Genomic DNA, 18,667 nt, shown 5'->3' on the forward strand with positions numbered 1-18,667 from the left:
TTATTAATTGCCTACCACGTGTCAGGCTAAGGATGGAAGGGTAGGGCAAGGAGTATAAGACAGTTCCTGTTCTCATGTATCTCACGCTGGTGGATGATCCATGCCATACCAATCCCACAGACAGAAGCACAGGCCAAAGTCCCTAGAACCTAGAGGCAAAGTGCTGACAGGGATGAAGTACCTCTTGCAAGGCAATAAAAGACACTCAAGTTTGACCACTAAGATCAGCTGAGCCAGGTATAGGAGTTAAGCCCCATCACAGAGTTATCCTGGGACAGTATCGAGTGTAAACCACACCAGTTTTTCATAGTCTAAAGTGAAATTAGGGGCTATATTGGTTGGGGATGCCCCATTCTTGAGGGGTTCCCCGGGTCAGCATAAAGGGGAATTCCCTTAAATATTGTAGAACCCTGACAGTAAATACAGGGGCCAGAGGGGAGAACAGATCCCTACTTGCTAATAGGAGACTGGAAGGGGTGGGGAATTCCTAAAAATTCCATTTACAGAGTAGGAGATCCCCTTCTGTTACTCAAAGTTCCCTTGTTACATTGTAATCTGAGAGATTTGTGATTACTATCCCCATGAACTTTGTTTCTGATTTGATGTTCCTTCAGAGTTTAGAAGACAACTGAATATATATAAAAAATTATAAATATTCAAGTGTGTGCACACACACTCATGCACACTACTCACTGATACTGTTTGGCTGTTAGGAGTTCAGTGGTCCTAGAATTTAAGTCATTTATTTATAACACTTGAATCTGGTGTCATTCATTCCTACTTAGTCCATGTTTAAGCCTAATTCCAGACAGAACACAATGTGGATTTTACAAAACATAAGGTAAAAGGAGAAGCAGCAAAGATTTAAATTTAACAGTTTGGGGGAAAAACAGACTTTAAAGTTGAAATAAAAATTCTTAAGTCCATTTTCACTTCCCATCACCTTAATCCTAGATAAGTAATTAACTTTAATAACTCTTCCCTCTTTTTATGGAGGAGGAGTCTGTGGTAGTTAAAATATAAAAAATAACAGGCCGGCCCGTGGCTCACTCAGGAGAGTGCGGTGCTGATAACACCAAGGCGATGGGTTCGGATCCTATATAGGGATGGCCGGTTCGCTCACTGGATGAGCAAAGTGCTGACAACATCAAGCCAAGGGTTAAGATCCCCTTACTGGTCATCTTTAAAAAAATTTAAAAATATAGATGTGTGTGTGTGTATAAAAATATATTTATTTGCAAAGTGGTTAGAATTAAAAAAAACCAATTCATTGAGGACAAGCCACTATATTATTATTATTACATTCTTCCATATGCATTACAAATTATATACAGTCACGGTAGGCAGAATTCTCTCCTTTCTCCAGGGTACAAATTAGATCATGGTCACAGACTCCACTGTCTTAAACTTTGCAACAACTAAAACAAAGCAAGACAAAAAAAAAACAAAAACATACAAACCATACCAACCTGAGGACCTACATCAGAATTTCAAGCTTGTTGATCACTGGTGGCCAGGTGACAATATGCTTATTACTGGTAAAATAACTCAAAGCCAAAATCTTTTTGAGGCAGAGTAATAGTGCCATTCTTTACATTTAAATTATATTTACTTAATTAATTAATTTATTTTTGACAGCTGGTCCGTGCTGGGATCTGAACCCTTGACCTTTGCTTTATAACACCACTCTCTAACCAACTGAGCTAACTGGCTAGCCCCTAAAATTATATTTACCTATATATATATTTTTTGCAGCTTGCCAGTTCAGGGATCCAAACCCATGACCTTGGTGCTATAAGGCTATAAAATTATGTTTAATCGATAAAATAGAACTAATGTTTTTTGTTTGATATACATAGGTACTAAAATTATAGTGAATTAAGTGAAAGTTGCTTTAATAAATCTATACAATCAATATATATGAGTCTGGATGTGCATGCATGTGTTTAGTACATTTAAAAATATTAAGACAAATGGTATTTTATAATATGTTCGGGAGAATTTGCTTTTTAAAGTTAATCTTGAAAAACATACCATATTCTATATTCTATCTTATATACGCAAAGCTTTAAGTATTGTTCTTATTTTAGAAATAGAAAAAACTTTCTTTCTTTCTTTTTTTTAAAAGATGACCGGTAAGGGGATCCTAACCCTTGCCTTGGTGCTGTCAGCACCACACTCTCCCAAGTGACCCAACCGGCCATCCCTATATAGGATCCGAACCCGTGGCCTTGGTGCCATCAGCACCACACTCTCCCAAGTGAGCCACGGGCTGGCCCTCATATGTATTATTAATGTAAAAAAATTACCCTGCCATATTAATATCTTTTTACTTAACAACTGTCTTGAACATATTTTATATTAGTTGACGATTCAATTTTTTTTTTTTTTTTGGCGGCTGGCTGGTATGGAGATCTGAACCCTTGATCTTGGTGTTATACCATCCCGCTCTAACCATCTGAAAACCGGCCAGCCTCTGATGATTCAATTTCTTTTTTGTTGTTGTTTTTTGTTTTTTGTGGGTTTTTTGGCGACAGGCGGGCTCAGGGATCTGAACCCGTGACCTTGGTGTTATCAATTTCTAATAAATATCTTAAAAGAGTAAAAAGCCCCTCCACCGTTTGTGAACATCTCATTGTAAGTCAGTAAGTCTAAACACTTTCGTATTTGCTAAATCTAGCATATTAAAAATTTCAAAGTAGGAGTAAAAGAACTCTAAATTGGAAAATCTTTTTCTGAAAAACTCGATTAACATTATAATTCTGGGAGTTTCATTTCCAGCTCAATTCATTTCCAGCCCAATCTGTTCTAATCAATTTAAATTCCATACGCAATGTAAATAGTTTAAAAGAGAAGTCTTAAAATTCTTGTCTTTTAACACACAATATTCGGTGCCGCACACAACGTCCGTATAGGCAGACTCCTCCCCGCTCCTGGGGAAAACCCTGCCTAATATTTATAACGTTATGACATACTGTAATACTCACAAGGTGGTTGTAGAAGTATAAACACGGCTGGAGTTATCTGATTGGCTGCTGGTGATGTAACACCCATGTCAATACTTCCCAGCGAACGCACGTGTTCGACCTTTTATTTAAATTTCCATTTCATCACAGCAATAAGACACTCGGGGCGGTGCATTTTATGTGAAATGATTGTTGCCTTGGGCCTGAGGTGCCGCCTCGCGCACACAATGCATCAGAGGAGGAGGTGTCCGTGGCTGTAACCTCCTCGCGTGAAAGGCACCGCCTGGTCCAGGCTTTGTGAAGGAACAAAATAAGTTCACTTCCCTGGGCACCGCCACCCACCCCCAGCAAATGACAAGGCTGGAGCGCAGCTCCCAACGCACAGTTATTTCCAAAGTCCCAGGTGAACTCGTGGCGAGAGAAGAAAAATGTGCGTCCCGGGCGCGGGTAGGTGCGTGTGGGCAGCGGGGAGGCGGCCAGCCCCTGACACTCACCAGCTGTTTGTCCTCCGCGTAGCCCGGCCCCGGCCGCACACACCCGCCCCCTCCCCGGGACCCTCAGCCAGCCGCCCGGCCTTTTGTCCCCCGCCCCTAGGCCGACTTCCTTCCCTGCGGCCGCACCCCCGCCCCCAGGCCGGAGGCGCGGCCCAGCCCCTTTCCCGGTCCCCTGGCGCCCCCACCCCAGCCCAGCCCCAAGCCCAGCCCCCCTCCCCCAGCCCGGCCCCCACCCTTTCCCCCTCCAGCGGTTACTGCTACCCCGGTGCATTGTGGGCGCACGGTCCGTTGTTCATTTGCCATTCGACCTCCGCCAGGGCCTGGTCGGACGGAAACGCTCCGCCGGCTTTATTGTCGGTTCGCTATGTGGCGGAGCCCAGCAGCTTAACGTGCCTCTCTCCCTCAGCGCTTCGAAAGCCGGAGGCGGCGTCGTCGGGACTCCTCGGCGCGCCGGAGGAAGGATATCTGTTGGAGGCTCGGTGTGTGCGCGCGGCTTTAAAGAGGGGGCAGAGGAGGGTCTCCCCGCACTCCGCCTCTCAACTTCCAAGGCCCACGCGCCCCCGGCTGCTCCTCGCCTCTCCGCCGCCCGCCCCCTTCTCCGCGCGGGACGCTCCCCGGAGCGCAGCGGGGCGGGGGTGGAGGACGAGGAGAGCGGCCGCGGGCGGCGGCGGCCCGGCGGCGGCAGCGGACGCGTGCGGCAGCCCCGGGAGCGAGCGCGAGCCGGGCGGGAGGCCGAGGCCCGCGAGACCGGAACGCCGGGGGCGGGGGCGGGAGCGAAACGGAGGGGGAGCGGCGGGGAGCGCGCGGGACGCGGCCCGAGGCCGGGCGCGAGCCGGGGCACCGGGCGGCGGCAGCGGCGGCGCGCGCCATGTCGTTCAGTGAAATGAACCGCAGGACGCTGGCGTTCCGAGGAGGCGGGTTGGTCACCGCCAGTAGCGGCGGTTCCGCGAACAATAACGCTGGCGGGGAGGCCGCGGCTTGGCCTCCGCAGCCCCAGCCAAGGCAGCCCCCGCCGCCAGCGCCGCCCGCGCTTCAGCAGCCCAATGGGCGGGGGGCTGACGAGGAAGTGGAATTGGAGGGCCTGGAGCCCCAAGACCTGGAGGCCTCCGCTGGGGCGGCCGCTGCCGCCGAGGAAACCAAGGAGTTGCTGCTCCCCCAGGACGCGGGCGGCCCCACCTCACTGGGCGGCGGTGGCGCGGGAGGCCCCCTGCTAGCGGAAAGGAACCGTCGGACTCTGGCCTTCCGAGGCGGCGGCGGCGGAGGGGGTCTTGGCAACAATGGCAATAGCCGCGGCCGCCCCGAGACCTCGGCGTGGCCCCTGAGGCATTTCAATGGGCGAGGGCCGGCGGCTGTGGATCTGGAGCTGGACGCGCTGGAGGGGAAGGAGTTGATGCAGGACGGCGCGTCCCTGAGCGACAGCACTGAGGACGAGGAGGAGGGGGCGAGCCTGGGCGACGGCAGCGGGGCGGAAGGCGGCAGCTGCAGCAGCAGCAGGCGGTCGGGTGGCGATGGCGGGGACGACGTGGAGGGCAGCGGTGCGGGAGCTGGCGAAGGAGAGACTGTCCAGCACTTCCCGCTCGCGCGGCCCAAGTCCCTAATGCAGAAGCTACAGTGCTCCTTCCAGACCTCCTGGCTCAAGGACTTTCCTTGGCTGCGGTATTCCAAGGATACCGGCCTTATGTCTTGCGGCTGGTGCCAGAAGACCCCCGAGGATGGGGGAAGTGTGGACCTTCCCCAGGTGGGGCATGATGAGCTTTCGCGAGGGACCCGCAACTACAAGAAAACCCTTCTGTTGAGGCACCACGTCTCTACTGAGCACAAACTCCACGAAGCCAACGCCCAGGTACGGTATATCCTGTTCCTACTTATTGAGATCTTTTGGGGGAAGGTTTATCAGCTTTTGAAAAAAGCATTTTCCTGAGTGAAGACGTCTTTCCAGTTGAGAGAGGTGCCGGGAACTTATGCGTGGGGGGTTAGAAAGCCTGGGAACAAGTTTTCAAAAGTTGTGTATGTGTTGGGGGGGAAGGGGGATGATGGAGTGACAATTTTCTAATTGTAGCGCTAAATTTGTTTTATTTTTATGACTCAGATTTCTTTGCTCATCAGATCGAATCAAAAAGAAAGTTTGAGAAAGTGAGATTGAAGGTTTTAACCTAAAAGGTTGACTTTGCGGTCAATTTTTATTCGCTGTGATTTTAGGGAAGCTGCCTTATGTTAATAGACATTCAGTATGCTTGTGGAAGTCAAATCTGGCAACTCTGAAGAATGGATTAAACAGTTTCCTTAACCTTTGACGCTACCCTTTTCAGGAAAATAGCCAGACTAAAAAATTCTTTATGTCAGGTCGATAATGTAAAATATGAGAGCAGTATGTAAATGTAGGGGAAGCTATTTAGATAACACTCCTTTTTCTAGTGAAACATTTTACTAATTTCATCTCTGTTGAACTTTCTTACCAAGCTTGCTTTTGATAAATTATTGTAGTTTTTACTTGTTTACTTCTACCCAGATTTGTCCTGAGATTTTCTATATATCTTCCGTTTTCAAAAAGTTTCTTACATTAAGTACTTTTTGGAAATGTTTAATGTGAAGTTATTTGTATCAAGTAGTTGATTTGGACTGGTAGGGAATTTATTTAACAAACTCCTTGAAAATCATGTCATTAGTTACAAAACAAGTAAGCTGTACTTTAGTTCTTAGTCTTTGTTTTAACATTTCTAGCCTGACGATAGTAGTAGCTTTACCATTTTGATATACCTTTTCAAGCCAAACAGATGTTGATCAGTTCTTTTTATGACTTTTAGACAACCCGTGGTGGTGGATGGAGTTCATTCTTTAGCATTGACAGCCAGTCTTTGATTTTAGATAGTCAACTCTCAGGCATTAGCCCCTCTGTGTATTGTTTATTGGAGTGATCCTGCCGTTCAGCACACTTACAATGGAGTTAGGCACACCAGTAACCCCCCCCACACACACACACACAGCACGGAAGTTTCTTAGAAGTTAGGGCTTTAACTTTAAAGCATAGGGTTATTTTTTTTTTCCCAGTGGACAATGCAATAGTTTTGGGGAGGAGGAGAACACAAATTTTAGTTGCGTAAGCCCTAGAAGGAAGGTCATTTAAAGATATAAGGCCCCGGCCCGTGGCTCACTCGGGAGAGTGTGGTGCTGATAGCACCAAGGCCCTGGGTTCGGATCCCATATAGGGATGGCCGGTTAGCTCACTTGGGAGAGCGTGGTGCTGAAAACACCAAGTCAAGGGTTAAGATCCCCTTACCGGTCATCTTTAAAAAAAAAAAAAAAAAAGATATAAGGCCCCAAAAGGTTAAGTAAATTGTCCTAAGTCCTGAGTGACAACTGAGACTAGAGCCTATAAAGAATGTCATAATGGAAAAAGAATGGGTTTGGAATAAATCTGGGTTCAGATCTCAGCTTTCTGCGGTTAGTAGCTTTGTGAGCTTGGGCAATGAAGTGAGATAGAACTAACTAACATTACCTTGTTTTCTGTGTGCCAAGCACATTTATTTTACTTTGCAAAGTATTCGTTTTTGTTCCCATTTTGCAGAAGAGGAATCTAAGGCTTTAAAGGGTTAACTAATGTATTCCTGAAGTTATCAAGGTGATGGAGGTGGGGGGATTGTGAAAATAAAATTTTAATCTTCCAAATAATGGTAGGTTGGTTATTTAGACAAAATTAAAAAGGCAATTGGAATGAATTTTCTTATCTACAGTGGACTCCTTACTCTTATCAGCATAGTCTTTCCCTGTAGGCAAGTCTAGATGGGAATGCAAATTATAATTAGCTGGTTAGTGAACCTGAAATCAGAGGAAGGGGAATTCATTGGATAACCTTATGGTATACTTAGTACGGGTGTACCCTTCTCAGGCATATATCTGGATCAGGGAATTTCATTCCTAGGTAAAACCTTTACCAAATTTGACCTCTAAGCTATCCCTCTCTTCCCCTTTCTCCCCTTTAATATAATGTGCAGGACATCTCCTTTTTTCTAGGACATTAGATTGAGGACAATACAATTTAGTAAATCCTGTTCATTTTAGGACTATATATTGGTCCCTTGATTGGATTTGGGGGGTTTCCACTTTAATTTGATCGTAAACATTTCTCTAGTTTTATTCTAACCTTAATTAATTTTGTGGATATCTTGCTATGGACCCTAGGGACCACCTACATATGTTTTGGTATTAATATAAGTGATAGGTTTCTTTTTTTTTTTTTTTTAAAAAGATGACTGGTAAGGGGATCTTAACCCTTGACTTGGTGTTGTCAGCACCACACTCAGCCAGTGAGTGAACCGGCCATCCGTATATGGGATCCGAACCCGGGGCCTTGGTGTTATCAGCACCGCACTCTCCCGAGTGAGCCACGGGCCAGCCCTAAGTGATAGGTTTCTGATTTGTTTTATTCCTTTGGGCAGAATTTAATTTTTTTTTTTTGTTTCCTTGTAGCCTTTGATTACCTGTAGGAGGCAGTATAACACAGACTGTAAGAGCATTCTTGGGGTTAATTTAAGGTCAGGGGGACCTGGGTCCTAATTCTCTAGTTTCTTGGTAGGCCGATTAGTAAACTTCTCATTTCCTCATGTGTTTTATATGTGCCACCACATAGTCATTTAGTACATAATAGCCATTATTTATTATCATTATTACTTATTTTTATCACAGGTAACTATCTGTAACAAGGTGTTTTTCAGTGGCCTGGTCCTTCATATCTCAGTGTCACCAATTTTATCAGTTTTGAAGCTACTTTCACTCATGGAATTACTCTTGATTTTAGATAGCAAACCAGTTCTCCTTTTTATACCTTCAGAGACTTTGGCCATCAGATTCTTTGAACATTCTGACCCTGTTTCTCATCATACTTGCACTTTTTTTCAGCTTCACAAAGAGTATCTTGCACTAGCTTTCTCTTAAAAACATTGAGTTCTGGAACTCTTCAGGCTGAAATTCAGTTTGAGGCTAGGGGTAGTTCATTCCTTTTATTTTCTCCATTATTATTTTTCTTTTAAAGAAGGTTGCTTTTTTTTTTTTTTTTTTTTTTTTTTTAAATAAAAGGAGTTAGGCCAAATCTTAGTATGTCACTAAGGGTTACTTTTGGGGGGGGGGGCTGCTTTTCTTTCTTATGCTTTCTATAAATAATAAAAGTCTTCTCGTTAATATCTTGGTGGTGACCAAAGTTTGATATTCATCTGTTAATTGGACTTTGTTATTAAAGTTCATGGGAGAGTCTTTTTATTTATTTTTGGCTGGTAAGGGGATTCACACCCTTGATGTCAACTTGATGTTATAACACCCTAACCAACTGAGCTAACCAGCCAGCTTGGAAGAGTCTTTTTAAACATGCTTTTTCAATCTGTATTCTGAGACTTCTGTTTCAGAGATAATTCCTGTATTTGTAAGGGTGTGAGGGACAATTTATAGTTTTATTTTGAGTAACAACTGGCTATATGTTCAGTCAATTTCAGTGATTATTAGTTCGTTCAGGATTTGACCATTTGGCCCAGAGCACTTGAAAGTTGCTTTAATAACAGTGATTACCATTATATCTTGGTTCAGACCCAGTTATGAAATTTTCGTAGCCCAAATCACGTATTTGTCAGTTCTTTCCAACTTAATAAGCCTAAAACATGCACCAAAATGTATTGTAAATTTAGTTAACCTTTCCAGAAATTAAATAGTGAATTCCGACCAGTGATCTAATTGAAATTTACTAGTTGTAATAGTTGATGTCAGCAGCTGGAGCAAACAGAAGGTGAGGCAGATTTACCACCCTTCTTTGCTTTTGGTTGGTTGTTTTTAACAATTTAGGGAGAAAGTCTGGAAGACCTTTCACTGAGAAGGAGAAATAGATATAAAAGATGAGCCTATGGCTTATTAAATTCCTATTGTGTAGTAATTATTATCATTCATTCATTCATTCATTCATTCATTGTGTTTGAGTCAGTAAGAGCTGATTCATTTCCCTTGTGTTTGTCAAAATGTTGGTAGTATGTCTGATCATACCTTATTGTGTAGCTAGGATAGGCTTCTTTCTCCCTATTAAATTTACCTATATTAAGTAGAAACAAGGCACTGAGGCTAAATTTGTCAATAATACATCTTCTCTGCCCTCAAGGAACTTGTAGTCTAGTAAAGAGAGACATGACAATAAAATGATACAGATACCATGGTAAAAGTGTGTTCAGGGTACCTTGAAGAACTAAAGGAAGGGAATGATCAGTTCTACCTGCAAAGGTTGGAAGAAGCTTGTAGAACTGGCTCATAGAACTGGCTCTTGGGTAGGGGGGATCCGAGCCAGTGACCTTATGTATTATAAGGCTGTGCTCTAACCGACTGCCCTACCAGCCAGCCCCAGAACTGGCTCTTGAACTTAATTAATTGTGTTAAATTAAAATAGGTGCTGACCAGGGAGGGACTGGCATTCTGGGCACTGCAGTTGGAAGCAGCATGAGTAATATGAAAAACCATGTCTTGATCTGTCTGAAAGAAATGGATAGTTTGAGCAGGATGAAAAATCAGATTTGAATAGCTAGATAAACTTCACATGGAGAAGCTCTTGTCATGCTAAAAAGATTGCATTTTATTCCTTTAACAAATGGGCAACAATAGCAGTTTTAAGCAGGGAAGAATCATGATCACATGTGTAGCGTTGCTGTTTAGAGGCACCTGTGTAGTGTGTCTGTGGGTTTAGAATTTGAGGAGAGAGCTGGTTGGCTGTATGTTATAATCACTTGAAGTGTACCCTGCCCACTCCTTACAGAATTAGAATTCCTGGTGTGATAGTACTTAAGCCACAAGGGAGGGTGCCATCACTCAAGTACATCAGAGAGGTGATCAGAGACTGCAAAGGAGACCTTTCTGTCTTTCTCTACCAACTATGGCAGTACCATTAGGTGTTGATTTGGCATCACATTTGCTATAGCCTCGTTTGTCCTCATATTCTATAAATTGAACTTGTTTTTCCTGAAATTCAGATTTGGAAGTGGAAGTTAATGTCTTTATTCTTTCAATATTCTCTTCCAGTGGGTTCCTATAGCAAAAGTAATATAAAGATTTTGATGTTTTTAATGCTGTCAGTTGACACTTTGATGTTTGTGTTGGAAATGTTTTTTCTGCTAATCCATTTATCGGAAAAGGGCTGTAATTCTGAGTAGGGAAGTGAATACTAATTACTTGTTGATTTTTAGCTAAATTGAATTTTCCTTTCATTGCTGGATTGACTACAGATGAGCTGTTTGAAATTTGTAGTATTACTTTCAACTGAAGGTAGTTTATCTTCCTCTCCTCCACAGAAGGGTGAGAGGACAGGGTGATGTTCTTGTATTCTCTGCAAGTTGGCAGCATTATCTAGTTCCCCAAGGTAGAATGCTGAAGACTCTATGATTTTTTTTACCCCCCTCCCCCAACCTTACATCTATTACATCAGTCAAGTTTGTTCATTAGTTCTTTTTTTTTTGGGCTGGCCTGAGCAACATCAGTCAAGTTCTGATTTTACCTTTCAAATATTTTTCCAGGCCCTGCCCCACCCCCAGTTAACATTATCTATCTTCCCTAGTTAAGGTTCTTGTTTCTTGCAAATACGTTGCACTGTTAACAGTACCTTCCCAACTGGTTACAGTATCTGCAGTCTTAGGTCCCTGATATTAATCCTCCACATTGATGCCACAGTCATCTCTTCTGTCTGCTAATCCAGTCAAATCACTCTCTGCTTTTAAAAGCTCTGTTAGGTGCCTATAGCAGTGGTTCTTAATCTTTTGGGAGATTCGCATCTCTTTTATAAGTATGATGAAAGTGATGGACATTTACCTCTGAAAAATGTGCATATGGGCACATTTGCATTCCATGGGCAAAATCACTTTGAAGTTCTCGGTAAATCTGGAATTCTGAGGATTCTGTAGACCACCTTAGGTTCTTTTTTGGTGCACTTTTTTTTTTTTTTTGGTGCCTGGCCTGTCCTCAAAACCCTTGACTTTGATGTGCACCATAGTCCAACCAGTTGAGCTAACTGGCCAGTCTCATGCAGTCTCATTTGCTTAGAATGCTCATCCTCCTATTTCACTCTTGTATCTTTTAAAGCTCTGCTCAGTTCTCCTTCCAAAAAGCGTCCTTTCCCCTCCAAAGAAATTGTATTAGATACACCTCTTCTCTGCTAACACCCTCCTGTATACTTTTTAGTCCCTAACCTTAAGAGTCTCACCCACTAGCAATAACTTAACATTAGAAACTAAATCATTTTGGTTCCCAGTGTAGGTACTGGCTAAAGTAGGCACTCACTTAATGCTTACTAAATAAATAAGTAAAGTTAGGATTTTTCAAGCTTTTTTTCCTAAAGTATTTGTGGTTTTTTTTTTTTTTTTTGAAATAAATATGAATAGGTCATGAGGACTTTAACTAAATGGACACTTTTCTATATTTTCTAAATTTTGGAAGATTTGATTTCTAAGGTCTCACCCAGATTAAACTTGTGATTTTTTTTTTATGTGCATCTTCACAAATAAAAAAAATTCCAGACTTTATATTTAAGTCTGTGAATGTCCATTTTCTTAAAATATCCTTGTTTAACCAGTTTAGACTAATGTTTGGACTAAGTTGTGTTTTCCTGTTTGGGAAAGTAGATAGAAAAAGTTCCTACATTTCAGAAAACCAGTTAGGGAAATACTTAAACCACTTCACCAGTATTTTTTTTTTTTTTTAAACCTATCAGTGATACCTAATGTTACCAATATACTAACAGTGGACATAGAGCATTAAAGAAAGGAACCAAAGAGATCCCTGCAGTTACTAGGGACCTACTTTAAGATTTTGTTTCTAGTACTAAGAATTTCTTAATTTATTTGGTTCAGCAAATAATGTTGGCAATTTATTTTAGTGCTGTGTGCTTATTTAGTTCTTTTACCCAGGTTCTCAAATAATAATCTCCTTGGAGAGTACACAAACTCTTGACTGGGAAACCCTTCATTTTGAAGGGCATATTTAATAGTTGCTACAAACACGACATAGTGCTTTTTAATCAGTAGTGAAAAATTGCTGGTGTTCCTTGTAAAGGCAGGAGACATTAATGTTTTCGTACAATAGTAATGAGGAAAAAAAGTGATTGGATAGTGTTTGATTTGTATAGTTTGTGTCAAAATAGAAGGGGGGAATATATTTTGGTGGATAGGCTTTTGTCTTGAGTTATTTTTAAAAATTAGGACATGTGGTATGTATGATAAAGGCAGAGAATCCTACAATCTGGGACTGGCCCAGAAAATTCAGGACACAGTGACCATAGCCTAGGATGACTGCTACAGTTAGACATAGCCACCTCCTTGAAGTGTTTTCAACTGCTTGATTTATAAACTTTAGGCAATTTCTTGACCTGTGAAAGCTAATTTACTGCTTCTACAAACTCTTCGCAGATGCGCTGCCAAATTTTATTGAGTGTTTAAAATTTTGCTTCTTCCACATATTTATACTTTTACTGCAGTGTCTATTAGATAGAATTTTGAAACAAACAAGCTTGCTGTTCAGGTACATCATGCATAATAAAGCTTAGTGTCAGGCCTGCACTAAAGAAAGATTCCTCTTTCATGTTCAGAATTTTCTTTAGAGAGCATAGACAAATTAATTTTTAAAATGTATTCTAATAGTCTCAAAAGGCGGAGACCAAGTAAAACAGTAAGATGCTTTTATGGAAAGTTATACTGTACAAATTATTGTAGGCATTTTAGTATTATTTTAGTTCTTTATATGTTCACACGAGTCCTAAATATTTTCATTCCCATTTGCTAAGTAGTTTGAAATTATACAACATACTGGTTTATATACAAGTTTTTTTTTTTTAAACAAGATGACTGGTAAGGGGATCTTAACTCTTGACTTGGTGTTGTCAGCACCATGCTCTCCTAAGTGCGCTAACTGGCCATTCCTATATAGGTATCTGAACCCGTGGTCTTGGTGTTTTCAGCACCACACTCTCCCAAGTGAGCCATGGGCCAGCCCCTTGTTTTGTTTTTTTGGTGGCTGACCAGTATGTGGAACCAAACCTGTGACCATATAAGGCTGTGCTCTAACCACTTGACTAACCAGCCAGCGTTATATACAAGATCTTAAGTTAAATAAAACAACCTCCTTTTAAAACCTTACTTCTTTTCCCTCATCCCCCAAAAACAAAAATTTGGGGGTGCTCATGAATGTATTAGTTTTTTTTTTTTTTTTTTTCTTTTTTCTTTTTCTTTTCTTTTTTTTTTTTTTAAAGATGACCGGTAAGGGGATCTTAACCCTTGGCTTGGTGTTGTCAGCCCCATGCTCAACCATTGAGCAAACCGGCCATCCCTATATAGGATCCGAACCTGTGGCCTTGGTGTTATCAGCACCGCACTCTCCCGAGTGAGCCACAGGCCGGCCCGAATGTATTAGTTTTGATAGCTTTATCCATCCTGATTACCAGTTTTTGCCGAGCATTGGGTGTTTTTATAGTAGGAAAAATTAGCTCATTTAAGACACATTTTTGGGGGTTGCTATAATATAAGGGCATTATGCCCCTTAGGCAGTAGGAAGGGATGGGGAGACTGCTAAGGGTCAGTGGAAAGTGAGATTTCATTCTATTCCATTAGTACTTTGGTGGGGGTGTTTTGGTTGGGTTTTTTTTTTTTTTTTTTTTTTTTTTTTGGCAACTGGGTAGTATGGGGATCTGAACCCATGAGTGACTTCATTCTGTAGTGATCATATACCCCAGATTTGCAGAATTATTCATATTGTTCCTTTATCCCTGTGAAACACTGAAGGTGAAATTCTACTATTGTAGTTCTTTCATGTGACTTCTCATACCTGGAAGCAGCACAGAAATTCTTAGATGGACTGTAGTTTGGTTTCAGAGAATTGGGATTATTGCATGTGACCAGGACTCAGAAGTAAGGATAATATTTTTATAATTTAGCCATACCCTGATTGGATTAAATAGGGTTTTGTGATTGTTTAGGAATCCACTGTTTAAAATGTTGTTTCATGTACCAGCCAGCCACCAAAAAAAAAAAGAAAGAAAATGTTGTTTCTGTGAGAATTTTTGCAGTCCTGTCTTCCCTACACCCCTTCCTCTCTTCACTCCAGGTATATCAGTCCTTTCAACATGTTCACACTCTAGTATGTATCTTTCCATGTTTTTCTCTATGCTCATAAAATCATAGATCTGAATATATTTGTATGTATGTGCATTATTTTATGGAAATGGCCTATATTTAAGTTAATATTTTGTGCCAAAGAAAATATGAAAAATTTTAACACTTACGTAAGGTCAGCATTTTCAGTCATCCTTTCTACTAGAAATGTCTAAGCAGTTTTTCTCTTGCAGGGGAAAAAAATGATTACTTCAGTTTTTTAGCATAGTCATTAAACAGTGTGCCATATTCTTTATTCTTACTGTTGTATCACACAGTCTTAATTGTCCTGTAGGAAATTACCTTAACTTGAGTGATGCTAAATAAACTATAATGAATGATTGATAAGAGGCAAAGTTTATAAACGTTAAGAATTTTGAATTCAGGAATCTTAAGTTACCTTAGCGTTTACACTATTTATGATCTTAAAGAGATAGAAGGGATTTTAAAAGTTGATTGAGAAATTGTTTAACTGGATATTCCTATAGTCGAAGCACATTTTCCTCTTAGGGTCTTAACTTTATCTCTAGTTAGATTTAATTAACTTCATTTTTCTATACTATTAGATTTCATTGTTTGCCAAGACTTAAAATTTACCTTTTTAATAGTGTTACATAGGGTGATATGCCCAGTATATTGTAACTTGGATATTTTAAGTTTAACCAGAGAGGAGACTGCTACTTTTCTATCAGTTAGAGATAAAGCAAACTAATTTGATTCCTATAAACAAGTTTCTTTTCTTATGAAAACAATTGTTCTTTTTAGTTGAATTTGAAGTAATTCTCAATTCATATCCTTAGCTTATATTTGAATAGAATGACTTAAATGTTATTTTTTAAATAACATCCTGCTGATCCTCAGTCAGAGCATTTGGTTTTTCTTATAATAGCATTGGGTTGTATCACATCTCACTCCATTCCTTTCAATATTTGGGATGATGAATACTTTCATCTTAGAATACATAATGATTATTCACAAATTAGTATATTTGATTGGTGCTTTTTAAAAACTTATTTTGATGATACTTGTTACCTTGGTTTGGGGTTTTAAAAAGTAAATAAAATTTAATCTAAATGTTTTCCATCCAATTACAGGAGTCAGAAATACCATCAGAGGAGGGGTACTGTGACTTTAATAGTAGGCCAAATGAGAACTCTTATTGCTATCAACTTCTTCGACAACTAAATGAACAGAGAAAGAAAGGTATTCTTTGTGATGTCAGCATTGTGGTGAGTGGAAAGATCTTTAAAGCTCACAAGAACATCCTGGTTGCAGGCAGCCGTTTCTTTAAGACTTTATATTGCTTTTCAAACAAAGAAAGCCCTAACCAAAACAATACTACCCATTTAGATATTGCTGCAGTTCAAGGTTTTTCAGTCATCTTGGACTTCTTGTATTCTGGTAACCTGGTGCTCACAAGCCAAAATGCCATTGAAGTGATGACAGTGGCCAGCTATCTTCAAATGAGTGAAGTTGTTCAAACTTGCCGAAATTTCATTAAAGATGCCTTAAATATAAGCATTAAATCAGAAGCTCCAGAGTCTGTAGTTGTGGACTATAATAATAGAAAACCAGTTAATAGAGATGGTCTGTCTTCATCACGGGATCAAAAAATTGCCAGTTTTTGGGCAACACGGAATCTTACCAATTTGGCAAGTAATGTAAAAATTGAAAATGATGGTAATGTCGACGAGGGCCAAATAGAAAACTACCAAATGAATGACAGTAGTTGGGTCCAGGATGGTTCTACTGAATTGGCTGAAAATGAATCTCAAGGTCAAACAAAAGTGTTTATTTGGAATAATATGGGCTCCCAGGGCATTCAAGAGACTGGCAAAACAAGGAGAAAAAACCAAACTACAAAGAGATTTATTTATAATATACCACCTAATAATGAAACAAATTTAGAAGATTGCTCAGTGATGCAGCCACCTGTTGCCTATCCAGAAGAAAATACGCTACTCATCAAGGAAGAACCAGGTAAATATCGTACAATACCAAGATATCTTAGTTTTCATTCTAATTTTAGTTGGATATTTTAACGTATATTTTTAAAGTATATTTTTTAATTGAAAAATTTTTGTTATGAAACTGTGTACACAAGCAATACTAGATTTGAATGTTTACAATAGGAGGGGGTAAAATCACTCAGACACAACATTTTTGGTATATTTTCTTTGTCTTTTCTTTAGACATGTGTATGTGGATTTCTCAAATGCTGTAAAAATAACCAGACATTGCATATATTGTTAAGGAATGTGGACTTCATTGCGTATGCAATTCTTTGACTCTCCTGATCTTTAGCCTCTGTGCTCAGTATTTTACACTCAGTCCTGGGAAAGATAGAATCTTTAGTTGTAATATATTCTCACTTTGTCATTTTGGGACATTTTTGAGACCTAGTTAACCTCTTTTTTTTTGTTGTTTTTAAACATATTTAAGTGTCTACGGAATTTTGCAAATTAAGATTCTAATTTATATAGAGCTGCTGTTCTCACTACAAATCTTACAGAAGCTGGAGTATTTTAAGTTTGTCCACTGTCATCTTCTAATTTTCATTCTCCTTTGCATTAGTTGAGAGGCCTCTTCGATGTATTCCCAAAAGAATGTATATAAGAAGTTTAGCATGTTACATTGGTGGTGGGAATTTTTTAAAAATGGGGTTGGAAGACCATTACTAAAGAGTAAATAGATTTGAAACTTTCTTTACCTTTAATCTGACTGTGCCTAACTTTATTTGAAGGAGCAGCTCAGTGGGTTTTAGGTTTCCTATATGCATACTCCTGGCTTGTGCACTATTCTCATACTTATGTACGATTTAATGCTTGTTTTACTTTAAGAACACTGAAACTGTTCAGTGTCTGATTTATATGATGGTGGTCATCTGAGGATGGGCTACTTTTCTGTTAAAAAGAATCATTGTCTTTAGTTCCCAGAGGGCAAAATGCCGTAGTAATTCTGTGAAATGGTTCCTCTGGCTTTTTATATTTGGGTTAGTTTTCACCAGTAGAAATTTTACTTTAAAAGAAAATCAGCATGTCTGTATAATGAATACTATTTGCTAATGTTTTTTGGCTGCTGGCTGGCAATAGGCCTGCAACCCTGGACCTTGGTGTTATCAACACCACGCTGTAACCAGCTGAGCTAACCAGCCAGCCCAATTTGCTGATCTTTTTTCTTATACTTTATAAAGTTTTTAGCAATAAAAACCCCAAGGCGGTTTCATTAAAGTATTAAGGGTAGATAGATTCCTTACCTAGCACTTTGTTTTGACTTAATTCTCAGTACAGAAGACCTTGATAGGATTCTCAAATTAAAGCTACATTGTTTTTTCTGCTACATGGATTATTCCTTTTTTAACAATATGGTGGGAACCCTGTAATGTTTTTAAATATACACACACACACAATTTTTCTTGAAGGAATAAGCAGATCTTTTGGATAGGTGATTGGCAAAACTAAACAGAGCTAACCCCTTTCTTAAAATTAATACCACATATGATTGGAGTAGTTTAAAGAAAAGCAAAGCATTAATATTGAACCGCAATGCATACTTTCCAAAAAACATAACTAGCCATTATGTTAGCAAGCACCCCCTAAACATGATTGCATCAACAGATTAGGTCTATTAGAAATTATTGGTAGTCTAATATGTTTTCAGTTTATCTCTTACATCTTATAAAAGGTAACTTTATGTCATTGATAACACTTTGGTATCTGATGAGCCTTGCTTAACTCACACTTCTTGTTTTATTAGTGATATGTGCTGTATTCCAACTGTAGTGCTTCTAAATTCCAACTTCATTCAGCAGCAGAAAATGGGGTTTATGAGTATTATGGTTAGGGTGTAATGTGATAATAGAGCCAGGAGTTGGCAAATTTTTAATGCAAGGGGCTAAAAACAGTAAATATTTTCAGCTTTTGCAGGCCATAAAATTAACTACTCAACTCTACCATTTGTGGCATGAAAGCAGTGTGTAAACAAACGAATATGGGTGTATTCCAGTAAAACTTTATTGCCAACCCTTGGTATATAGCACTGGTTCTTAGTCATG

At 40.2% G+C, this 18,667-nt stretch overlaps 1 protein-coding gene across 2 annotated transcripts in view; it reads left to right on the forward strand.

Annotated features, from left to right (window-relative positions):
* The first annotated feature begins 3,164 nt into the window (after positions 1-3,164).
* Positions 3,165-18,667, forward strand: part of ZBTB10 (zinc finger and BTB domain containing 10) — a 33,188-nt gene continuing 17,685 nt past the window's right edge. The window contains exons 1-2 of one of the 2 annotated variants that reach the window (XM_063079459.1): positions 3,165-3,413; positions 15,708-16,593. In XM_063079459.1, the coding sequence (XP_062935529.1) occupies positions 3,318-3,413; positions 15,708-16,593 (982 nt within the window). In that variant the 5' untranslated portion in view covers positions 3,165-3,317. Of the gene's footprint in view, positions 3,414-4,278; positions 5,304-15,707; positions 16,594-18,667 lie in introns of those variants that run through there. The other variant, XM_063079458.1, reaches the window with a different exon arrangement.

This window comes from Cynocephalus volans, chromosome 15 (genome assembly GCF_027409185.1).
Source record: "Cynocephalus volans isolate mCynVol1 chromosome 15, mCynVol1.pri, whole genome shotgun sequence".
Classification (NCBI taxonomy): Eukaryota; Metazoa; Chordata; class Mammalia; order Dermoptera; family Cynocephalidae; genus Cynocephalus; species Cynocephalus volans.